This window comes from Amphiprion ocellaris, chromosome 14, assembly GCF_022539595.1.
Source record: "Amphiprion ocellaris isolate individual 3 ecotype Okinawa chromosome 14, ASM2253959v1, whole genome shotgun sequence".
Taxonomy (NCBI): Eukaryota; Metazoa; Chordata; class Actinopteri; family Pomacentridae; genus Amphiprion; species Amphiprion ocellaris.
In genome coordinates, this window is record NC_072779.1 from 32,421,171 (window position 1) to 32,433,271 (window position 12,101).

The 12,101-nt window shown below is 40.6% G+C and overlaps 1 protein-coding gene across 5 annotated transcripts in view; it reads right to left on the bottom strand.

Annotated features, from left to right (window-relative positions):
- si:dkeyp-23e4.3 (rho GTPase-activating protein 7) overlaps positions 1-12,101 on the bottom strand; it is a 153,494-nt gene that overhangs the window by 28,936 nt on the left and 112,457 nt on the right. For 4 of the 5 annotated variants that reach the window (XM_035943950.2, XM_035943948.2, XM_023261250.3 and 1 more), the window contains 5 exons: positions 11,138-11,348; positions 9,782-10,144; positions 5,700-6,043; positions 4,264-4,431; positions 203-362 (listed from right to left, as the gene is read on the bottom strand). In XM_035943950.2, the coding sequence (XP_035799843.2) occupies positions 203-362; positions 4,264-4,431; positions 5,700-6,043; positions 9,782-10,144; positions 11,138-11,348 (1,246 nt within the window). The remainder of the gene's footprint in view (positions 1-202; positions 363-4,263; positions 4,432-5,699; positions 6,044-9,781; positions 10,145-11,137; positions 11,349-12,101) is intronic. The other variant, XM_035943949.2, reaches the window with a different exon arrangement.

Consider the following 12,101-nt stretch of genomic DNA (forward strand, 5'->3'; position numbering starts at 1 on the left):
CAAAAACGCTGCAGGTAATGCTCATTTTCTGTTCTTTTTTTGTATTGGAATCACAAAAAAAACACACAAAACTAGCTTTCTAACTTTTCTGAGCACAAAAAGCTACCGGATAACTTCATCTCGAGGTGATTCCAGAAGATCTTTGAAGGGTGTTGTGTTTCTGAAACCCCTGCAGGCCCGTTGAGGGGTTTGCTTTGGTTACCTGGTCCAAACACTCGGTCCTCAGGTACACCAGTGCTCTGAGGATGCTCGGAGGCAGCGGATCTCCGGTCTGCTGGACGCCGAGCAGCAGAGGACCCCCGAACACCCGCCGGCCTTTCACCTCCATGGCCTTGGTCTTCCTCAGCGGTTTGGGAACAGTCCTGCGGGCAGAGAGAGGCCTCCGTTAGATCCCCACATCCTCTGATTTTCATGAAGAAATCAAACAGCGAGGACTGGAGCCGAGGGAGAAGTTATGGAAATTAATGTACACTCAAAAATTGTTTTGCAGACATTCGGGGAATTTGTTCTCTCAACCAGTCAAGTGTTTAAAAAAAAAGAAAAAAAGCTTCACTTGGCCGCCGTTGCATGTGTTCCTTTTGAAGGGAGAGCCAAATAAACATTTTCTGATTACATAAGTCCCTGGTGATCGCTAAAATGTTCGTGCCATTCAAATCAGCACTGCGGGAAAAACATGGAGGAACCATGGACGTCGATCAAAGGGAAAGGACTTTCTGAGGGACGGCTGAAGTTTGTTCATGTTTCTGAACTGATACCGGCAACCTTTTCACCGTTAATACCGCCGAGGAAACTGCAGACAAAGCCACTTTTTAGCTTCTGATGCTGTAGAACTGCGAGGCTGAGTGCACTCTGAATAACACCACGGCATTGTAATAGTCATATTTAATGAAAGAGGGCTGAGAAGCACTTCAACAATCAGAACCCAAACCTCTCCCCCGCTCGGCTCATTATCCCAAGAGTTAGAAAAGTCTCGTGTCGCCTCTGATACTTTCTCTGAAGCACAAACTCTCTGAACACTTTCCAGTTCTGTTTCCATCCCCCCCAGACTTTGCTTCAACATCTCACAGCTCTCAGAAACAAACTGGCTATTTTGAGGAAAGTGCTGCAGAGTATCAGTCGTCCCAATCAGCAGTTAATTGCTGTATTTTTAATCATCAAGTGCTCGCTTTGGCAGCAGTGATTAAATCATTAAAATGAGGAGACTTGAGCAACTTATCGAAGCCTGGAGGGTTGTTTTTTTTTGTCTCTTCTTTTGCTGGAGCGTTTGGCCTAACAGTGCTGATGTGGCAACCTGTTACTGTCTTTTGATTTAAATCGCTGCTGGAACATCATTTATTTGCTCCCTAAGGTCTTTATCCTCAGACTTACATGGACAAAATCCAAGTTTTTATTGTCTACATGGATGAAATATGAGGTTTTGTAGCAAAAATCAGCAAAGAGATTTTCATTTCAAGTTTTACATCTTTTCTTTAAGAGAGTTTCATTGTACACTCTGCATGATGTTAGCTTAGCTTAGCATAGTTACTAAAAGCAATGGAAGGGTCATTCCAGAATTGGAGGACATTTTATGTCCCGTCCATCAAATTTCAAATAATCCATGTACAAAATACTAAAACATGCAGTTGTTGTGTAAATGTTCTTGTCCCGAGACCAAATCTAAGAAAAATAGGAGAAAAGAACGTTTGAAAATATTTTAAAAAAACCATTTTTCTCTTGTTCCACCCCCCTGATGAACAAATTGAATCTCTAATAATACAGTCAAAATTAAATTTAAATATCCTTTTTTTCATTGATGTCTCTTGTAATTGTGGGAACATTTTTTTAATCAACATATTTTAAATAGTTATTATTATGCATGCTACACTTAGCATAACCCTTTTAGCAGGTAGAAGAAGAAAACAGTGAATCATCATGATACACTGGAATTAACATCATCAACCAGTTTTCCTAAAGAATGGGTAGAGCAAAGCTATGTCCTCTCTTCTATTTTTCATATTTTCATCCCATTGTCAGCCTTGATTGAATGTCTCCCTCTACCTCATATTATCAGGATCAGACTAATTCTTTGGACTGTTTTCCATCAGTCAGTTTGTCCTCTTGGTCAGCAGTAACAGCAGCTAAATATCTAGCTTCTACTGCTGAGAAAAAGATCACATTAGCATGGATTAGCAACCCTGTTACTGTGATTAGAGTAGGGTTAGCAAACAACACAGAAAACATGGAATAAAAATGCTGCCATTGATGTGGAAGCTGAGCCAATCAAGCCTTTAATAGTTTATTACCTATTATTGCTGAATATGTAGAAGAGAATTGTAAAAGAGAAGGTTTATTTTTCAAAAATTTTGAAGCCCAAATGTCCTCCAATTCTCGAATGACCCAGAAAACAGCTATTCAAGACTAAAAAAGTGAGCACATAAACTAATATTTGCAGTAGGGTTTTTTCTGGCTCTGGTAGATGGTGTCCTTTTGGTTTTATCTTTAAAAGATAGCATGTTTTTCAAACCTGCTGTAACGTTTGTGTGAAATTTTGCCAAAAATGTTTTCACCAAACTCTAATCAGTTCATTAGTGATTTCAAATGAACTTTTTTGACAAATTGGATGAAATTCCCTCGAGGCATTCCTGAGATATCGTGTTCACGAAACAGAACACCTGAAAACAGAACGCCTCTGACCTCGGCTGTCTCTGGCAGGGAGGCAAAACCAAATCCACCTACCAGCACCTGTAACGCTCGCTAATTAATGTTCAGCTAAGCTAACCAGATATAGGCTGCAGCCATAATGGAAATACTTCAGGGTTGTATCAGTGTTTTCTTCGGTAATACGAAGACTTTGCATCAAACTTTGACATTGTGTTGGTGATCTCTCAGTCCGGCTGAAGTATTTCTGCACAACTAGCGTCTTTCCAAAACTTCCAAACTACCACCTCTAAACAAATTAATATGACATTCCTGGACGTTTTCCTTAAAAAGGACAAGTTGTATTATTGCTACCATAATCCAGTTGAAGCTAAAGGAACACAATGTTCACATAACTGGTGTCAAACAAGTATTTAGCACTTCAGAGTTTGTGCTTTTTTCATGTTAATTTAATGTTTTCTTTCTTTTCTTCCTTAGAGGTCACTGCTGACATGATTTCTCTCTCTGCAGCATCATCTATGAAGTTTAAACTCTCAGTATGGAGCAGTTTGAAATGTAAAAACATGCCACACCTGAGCTACGGGGAGCTATTTTCAAGCTGCTGCCACACATTTTCCCCACATCTCCATCCAAAACCCTTGTCTGATCCTGAAAATTAAAGACAAATATCTACGAGGAGTAATTTCAGGAGGGTTTTTCTTTTTTTTTCTCGGTGCTCGGTTCCCACATTCAGTCTTATCTTGTTTAGCATTACACCCTTGGCAAAAAACCAAAAAAACCAAATTGGTTTTCTACCACGGCATAAAACAAGTGGGTCATGTGTTCACTCAGAGCACATTATAAAATACAAACGCTCGGCAAAGTAAACAAGTGGAATATCTGAATGTTTTATTATTATAAAAAATGAATTTGTCTCGATTTTGCACGAGGGCTTAGTCTGAGAACACGGTGTAGGAGGCAAAACACTGATCTCATTAAATTCATGGATGTCAACAATGCCCTGCCTTTCAAGCGAGCTGCAGTTTGAGCTCCGCAAAGTCTTCGTTAAGGGAGACAGGCTTCAGTTTGAGTCTTAAATCTCTTCCCTGTTGCTCCAAATGTCCCTCGGGGCTTGCTGTACCTTCAACACCGCATGTTTACCTCCTATAGGACACTACAAAGGATATTTTCCAGCACTGGGACATCGCTGATTTAGTGAGAAAGATGTAAATCGTGACATTGTTTGACCCACTGAAGAGAGAGGAAGCCGTCAAAAATAAGCCCCAGTGCGTCGGCGGTTAACCCTTGAGCAGAAAAGATGACAGAACCAAACTTCCCTCTGATTTCCCATGAATGTGGAATCACAGTGGTGGTTATTTGGAAGCGTTCCTCCTAAAGCGTGTCGCTGCTGGGTTTTTTTCAAGCCAAGGCAAAGTTGCACCTGAGCCATGAATAATGAATGTCTTTTCTAAACAGGCCGCCTGAAATATTTACCCTCCACCCGCCCTTCCTTACTCTCCTGATTCCTTGAAGTTTCTCCACACAGCTGTGCAGGAGTCTAAGATTACTGCTGTTCTGTTTTCACCAAACCTCTGCACCACTTTTATTTTCATGCATAGAATCAACCACAATCTTCATCCTTCTTACCAGTTCCAGCCCTGCTTGCTGGACGGGGAGTATTTGTCCATCAGGGCGGTGAGTTTGAGCAGCGAGAGTTTCTGGAGCAGGAGGAACTGGGAGGCAGACTGGTTTTCCACTCCTGGACTGGAGGGCAGGCTCTGCTCGCTGGACCAGTGCAGCTGCTGGCTCACCCTGCTGGACACACATTATCACATTCAGTTTCATGACAGGAACCCATCATGTCCAAGAGAAAAAAGTAAATTAATTAGTAGGGATGTCTCAATCAAGTATTCTTTTTGCTCCAGATCCCAATAAATGACCCAAGTTATTTATTATTTAGTATCTGCTGATACCAAGTCCCAAACGGATGCCATTTTCCAAAAATAATCCACACAAAGCAAATAAAAGGCATTAAAACCTATTTTCTTGGCATTAAAAACTGCATTGACTCGAGGAGGCGAACACTTGGACTATAGAAGTTCTATGTTGGCAACACAAAGCATTGTGGATGCTTAGCTAAAACAGGCCACAATGACAAAGACTTATGTGACACTTAAGGACCTCTGGATAGAGCTCATGTGTTTAAGACAAGCTAGGATCAAGTCAGACCATGTTTCTAGTTGATCCTAGCCAGTCTTACAACTCTTGTGGGAGTTTAGCTAGCAATGGGCCACCATGATAAAGATTTCCGTAATGCCTAATGACCTCCGACCAGCGCCCATGTGCTTAAAAAAGCAGCTAAGACTGAGTTGGACCATGTTTGTAGTTGATCCTAACTTGCCTTAAAACCATTGTGGGGGTCTAGCTAGCAATGGCCCACCATGATAAAGACTTCTGTGATGCTTGATGACCTCCTGCTATAGCTCATGTGTTTACAACAAGCTAGGACATAATAGGACAGTGTTTCTTGTTGATCGTTGCTTGTCTTAAAATCATTGTGGAAGTTTATTAGCTATTAATAGGCCACCATGACAAAAACTTTTGTGGTGCTTAATGACCTCTGGCCAGAGTTTATGCATTTAGGACATACCAATATTCCATTAATATGAGTGATGCTTCCTATTAAACCTAAAGTGGTCTAACTAACACAGAGCAGAAAAAGAGAAAGAAGCAGTGTCCATCGGTGGCTGACTTTACATTACAGGGAAGGCTTCATAACTTTTTACTGCTCTGTATCTGAAAACAAACATTCAGCATGAGGTTGCTGCTTTTATCTTTAGTGCCTCACATTAACTTTACTCTTACTTTGCTCAATGCCTGAAGGAGTAAATCCCCGTAACTGTCAGCATCTGCGGCCCGCTTCCACTCACATATGTCCTGGGCTACTTAAAGCATCCAATAATGTGTTTGCATTTCCTCGACCAGACTTTATCTTTTAATGACCCTGATCTGGTTCTACCAACACTAGTGAAACACTCTGAGTTCTGCTGCTTGTGAATGTGATGTGCTCTGTAAACACTCACCTGCTCCGGGCCTGTGGTGACGTGGTCTTCGACTCCTCTCCGTTAACAGGTGTTTTCTCGCTGCTCTCCTCCGGATGCTGAACCTCCAGGTGGATGTGGCTGGGGGAGGAGGGGGAGGAGGGGGAGGAGGGGCAGGGGGAGGCGGCCAAGGAGCCGTGGGCAGGGGAGTCCTGGGAGGAAGAGGAGGACGAAGAAGACGAAGAGGCGGAGGAGGAACCTCTCTGACAGTCGTCTTCGGATAGGTTTTCAGACCAGGTGGAGACCAGCTGTTGGAGGTCGCTGATTCTCTCCAAAACGCTGTCCAGAGCCGAGAAAACGTCCTCACCTGCCAGCAGTCGACTCACCTGAGAGGTTGGAAAAACATACAGCAAAAATTAGCATGAGTTCGCCCGATGTCGTGTTGTCTACAGCAGCGGTCTTCAATCTTTTTTGCACCATAGACCGGTTTCAAGCAAGACAATGTTCTGCAGATCAGTCATCACTCATAACAAATAATAATCTGTGTTTTATTGTTTTTATTTTCTTTTTAAAACAGTGTGGGCTGCACAGTGGCTTGGTGGTTAGCACTTTCACTTTCACCTTGCAGCTTTAACATCCCCGGTTTGCGTCTCGGCCTTCCTGGGATCTTTGCTCCATGGAGTTTGCATGTTCTCCCTGCTGGGTTTTCTCCAGTTTCCTCCCACAGTCCAAAAACATGCTCAGGATAATTGGTAACTCTAAATTGTCCATAAGTGTGATTATTTGTCTCTATATGTAGCCCTGTGATAGATTGGTGACCTGTCCAGGTGTCCCCTGCCTTCACCCTAAGTCAGCTGGGATAGACTCCAGCCCCCCCGGCAACCCTGATGGGGACTAAGCAGTTTATAGATAATGGATGGATGGAAAAAAATGTGTCCTAAACATATAAAACTACTTATTTATTGCTGAATATGTATTTACTTCTGGCTCAGTCCCTCCCATTTTTCAAAGAAACTCTCCAGAGACATTAGTTTTTTCTTAATTTTAGCAAGACTGAGCTTCATTTAACAGAAGTGGTGGGAAGACGATCTATTTGTGTTTCAAAATAAAATTCAGCAGGAATTAAAATAAAAAGTAAGTTTTTATTCATTTCAAGCAGCCCGATACCAAATGGCCCAGTGGTTGGGGACCGCTGGTCTACAAGGTCTCTCGTTTCCAATTAACAGTTTAATTCGTAATGGAAAAAACAATTAACATCCCAGAGGTCAAAGATAGATAGATAGATGGATGGATGGATGGATGGATGGATGGATGGATGGATGGATGGATGGATGGATGGATGGATGGATGGATGGATGGATGGATGGATGGATGGATGGATGGATAGATAGATAGATAGATAGATAGATAGATAGATAAAAACTTTAATAATCCTGAGGGAAATTAAAGAATGAAAATGATGTTCTTAACCCTCTGAACCCTAAAACCCATCAACAGGTTTAAAAGTATGAAATAGTTGAAACATCTATCGTACATAAAGCCACTGTGGACACTTGAAAATGTTGTACATGTTGAAATCCAACTTTCATTTTCCCCATTTTTTTAGGATTTGCTGCATTATGGCATTAAAAAAAATGAGCTGAAAAAAACTTTCACCTAAGTTTTATTATTTAAAACGGACATGCTTTAATCTAGCAGTGAAGAAAACACTGGTGGAGGATTTTATCTACTCTCCGCTACTTAGACTCTCTATTATCCACTTCATTGTCCTGTTTACGTAACGGTTTACTTTATAAACCGCTTTCTTGGCCTTCATTAAGCTTAATGTGACAGCGGTGGTGGTTTATTTTTATTCACAAAGCAGCAAACTGCCTTTTTATTTGTCTAATTTACTCACTCACCAACAGCAGTTTTAATTTTCACACCTTCTGGTTTCAAGTTTCTTTTACAATAGTGTATAAATCTCTTCATCTGACTCAGCAGATTTTTGCAAACGATCACATTTGGAGTGAAGATGTTTCTCTCCAGAGGAAAGGAGCAGGAATAAAAGCTATTTCCTAATGACTCCAGTAATATTTTATATCTACTCTTTACTTCCTCAGCTGCCAAAGTGGTTTCCAACTTCATCCCAAACGTCTCCTCTCCTGTTTTAGGAAGAATCCCAACTGATTAATGTGACTTGTCAGAGATGACTGCACAGTTGTGACCTAAAATGGAATTTGATACAAGCACTCACAAAATGATTTCTGGCTTTATGGGGGAAACTCCGGCTCCATATGGAGCTTAGCTTAGCAGAATCAATATCCTCGACTGAATTAGTTGTGTTTTTATAGACTGTCATTTCAGATTTTATACTTCTTTTCATGGAGCGCCAGGAGAGCCAAAGAGTAAAAGACAGAGAGGCTCCTTATGTTGCCTGTTTTATTTTGGATTTGTAGCCTGAATGGATCAGTGTTTGATTGGTGAAGGATTTTAAAGCCTTGCTGCATTAAAAAACAGAAAATATTGATATTTTTATTCACTGTTTATCACTCTGTGGATTATTATGTCATTTAGAAACAAATCCCACCATCCACATATGAATCTAATTCCAGGAAATTGACCCAAAAACACAATAAGTGCAGTATGTAGGCCTAAATATTGGAGAAAGTACCCAGATGTTCTACTTAAGTAAAAGTACCAAGACCACATTTTTATAATACTTTATTAATAGTAATAGTACAACACAGAAAGTCCTATTTAACCAAAAGTTTTAGCAAAATCGGTGTAAAGATATTTTATTGTGGAAGAAGCGTTTGGCTTTTGTTTACAGTTGACCAGTTTAGTCTACTGTCATCCAACTAAAGGGTCAGGTGCCCATCAAATAATCTGATGGTTATTCAGCTAATTCTGTGTTATTTTAATGTAATGTAGAATAGCATATAGAATTAGTTGTAAGTCAAATGGTGCTTCACTACTCGTCAGCTACATGTCACCATAACATGGAGACATTATACAGTAACATTATATATAGATACTGACCATATTATGGGTTGTGGGTTCTTCCAATCTTATAACCTCTTGAAAGAACGACAGTAATATATGTGTGTGTGTGTGTGTGTGTGTGTGTGTGTGGTGTGTGTGTGTGTGTGTGTGTGTGTGTGTGTGTGTGTGTGTGTCTAAAGTAGGGGAGAGTGGGGTGAGACGAGTCTGTGGGTTAGTTGAGATACCGTATGTTTCTCGAAAACCATGGAAGAAAATTGGTCATATTTTTGAAGAGGTTTCCATCCTAAGGGGCACATGGACCAACACAACAATTTTTTGTTATTCAAAGTAATTTTTTCATGTTTATGGTAATATGAGTGTTGCGTCTGAACATTTATTGAGACATCTGGAAATATTTCACACGTGTTAAGTGCATTACTGAGCTGCAATGTGAGGCTAAACTGTTAGCATGAAGTTAGCTCTAAACTGCCTGGATGATGCACTTCTGTTAAAATGGTGGCACCTATGATTATTGGTAAATAATGACATTACTGTAAATTTGCAGCTATATGTTGAATAATAGCCCATTTTTGTAAAAAATTACAGTCAAATTTGTTAATTTTGAATATGATTTTATTCCAAAAAATTGTCATCTGTGGGGCATATTGAAGGAAACTGGCCTTTAAAGTTGTACATTTTATCTTTAAAATACAACTTCTAAGAGGTCATTTGGTGTTGAATTTGTCTTTGATATTATGTAAGGGATAAAAATTTCAATTTTACCTCAACGTAACTGATGGGACAGTTTACCCCAAAATATTTGCTCCATAGACTCAATTTACCCCAAGTTGAGAAAAGAAAACACTTTTTTCTTGGAAGGCCATGTTTTAAAAACAGTCTATTTTAGATCCAAACCACAATCATACAAAATGTGCCTAAAATGATGTGGATGAAAATATTTTTAAACTGCAGGTTGTATGAAGTTTATCGAGGTCTTATTGTAAGACTTCAGGGATGCCCCACATCCTGAAAGTATATGTACATGTTTTATTTTTAGACATTACTACAACGACACCTTGAGTAAAAACCGGCTCATCTTACCCCACTCTACCCTACTCATTTACAGTATGTATAAGTGCAGTAACAGTCTTTTGACCCACCTCCGACTCCTCGCTGCCACTTCCGCCGCTGCCTTCTTCGCTTTCAGACAGCTGCCGGTCGTCGGGTACGTTGTCGTAGACGCTCATCCGGTGGTCCAGCAGAGTGAGCGGACTCGGGATGTCACAGGACGAGGACGGTGAGGCCAGAGACGACGTGCCGCGGCGGCAGCTGTTTCGTGCTCGGTAACCGTGGAAGCTGCCGGTCCTCCAGTTGACGGAGGTGCTGTCGATGATGGGCGACAGGATGGCGTGTTTGTCCATGAGGGAGGTGGGGAAGGTTCCCGGTTTGTGTCCGTGGGGGATCTGGAAGACCAGGCCCTCATGGCTGCTGTTGTTGTTGTTGTTGATCTGGTTCCTGTAGTCCTGAAAGGGTAAACACAGGCATCAATGAGTGACTAGAGAAAGGTGAAATACTAGCTTTCTGACTATCACTCTTTACAAGCATCAAAACCACTTAGTATCCTTCTTCTGTTGCCTGTTATTTTGGATTTTCAGCAATGTTCACATCCAACCCCAAAGATTTAAATCAATCAATACTAGCATGAACCAAAGCACAGTATTTTGTTTGCGTCTGTTATCATGCAGGGGTCATAAAGGAAGCAGGTTTTAAATTACTGACTAAATCAATAAGAAGCAGCATTGTCAATTAATAATTGTAGTTTGACTCTGTTACGTAAGCTAATGGAATATATGAACACTGTCCTGGTTAATACCGGTTTGTCTTAAAGTGGCTGGAGGTCATTAAGCATCACAGAAGTCTTGGTCATGGCTCCCATTGCTAGCTAAACTCCCACAATGCTGTCTGCTTGCCAACATGAACTGTCCGTAGTCTAAGCGATGCCTCCTCTGGTCTCCCTGGTGGAAGAACTAGATACTACAGCTAATCTACAGTACTTAAAGGGGTCAAATATCATTTTTTTTAAAGTTACATTGAAGTATTAAAACCATAATACAACATATGTCTGGCATGCATGTAGAGAATACAGGTTTTCTATATCTTTAGAGCTTGTGGAACCAGTACGCCCTACATTCTAACACTACATTTTAATCTAGGAAAATGGTATCCGATTTTAAATGACTCAGTTTGAATCGGGGGCAAATAAACTTGATCAGGGCATCCCTAGTCATATGTAAATGCTCTAAATTGGTGTTGGGTTTATTTGTTTCTTTGCCATTTACCTGCTGACTGCACATACAAACTTGATGCTGTTTACATTATGAACTACTAAGACCAACTAAAACATACCAAAACATCCACTTTATTTGCTTGTCAGCCTCCTTGAAAGTGTGTTAAATTATCTACAAGCGCATTACAGGTAAAATCAGAGGTTAAAGAGTCGACCTCCAGGGACTAACCTCCATTCCTGCGTGGTTCTGGTTGTTCCGACTCGTTCCATCACCAACGCCGCTGTTGGAGCGTTTGCAGTTGCTCCTGACCCGGGTGACCGGGCTGGGCGTGCTGACGGTGCTGCTGCTCTCTGATTGGCTGTTACTGCTGCTGCCACTGCTGATGGTGTGAGGAGATGAAGGCGACGAAGACGTTGGACTGCTGGCTCGATCCTGTGGACTGGAGACAGAAGTCAACAGTTAAAGATCCATGAGAGTAATTCAGAATAGAAATGGACATTTGGACAGAAGATTTTTGAGTCATTCCGGATAAAATCAACCACATCTGACAGAAGTTCCTATCTGATCCCCTCACAATTAGCTGTGTTTAAAGCACAGTAACTTAGGGTTATTTAATGGAAAGTTTGCAGCATGATAGACCATTGAAGCTTAAAGGGGTGGGTGGAAATGTAACACTTGTTTATTTCAATCGTGAGATTTTCCAAGATGAAAAACACATCATTGGAGCTCTGTTAAAACCTGAAACCATCCACTCCAGGTGTCACAATCTAGAGCTAAAATCTCATTTTTGTTGAGCACGATTTTGTTTTGTTCAGAAGTTTTCTGAATGATCGGAAAATGGAAACACATCCAGGGTACCAAAGCTTGCTTCTATGGCTCTTTGTCATTAAACTGCTGTAGTTTTTCTGTTGAAAGTCTTTATTCCATTATATCCCATAATGCTGATGTTCAAAGTTGGTAATAGAAAGAATAGTGCTGAACAAGAATGAGATTTTGTGTTTAGACGGTGACACCTGGAGGCGATGTAAAATTGATTTGGTTGCTTTTTTTTTTTTTTTTTTTTTTTTTACCAGAACTGAAATGTGTTTTAAGTCCTGAAAATTTCTAGTCAATCAACTGTACTTATAAAGTTATGAGGCTCAAAAATGTTAGAAAAAAACACGAACTGTGAAGTGCAAAAGTTCAACATTCT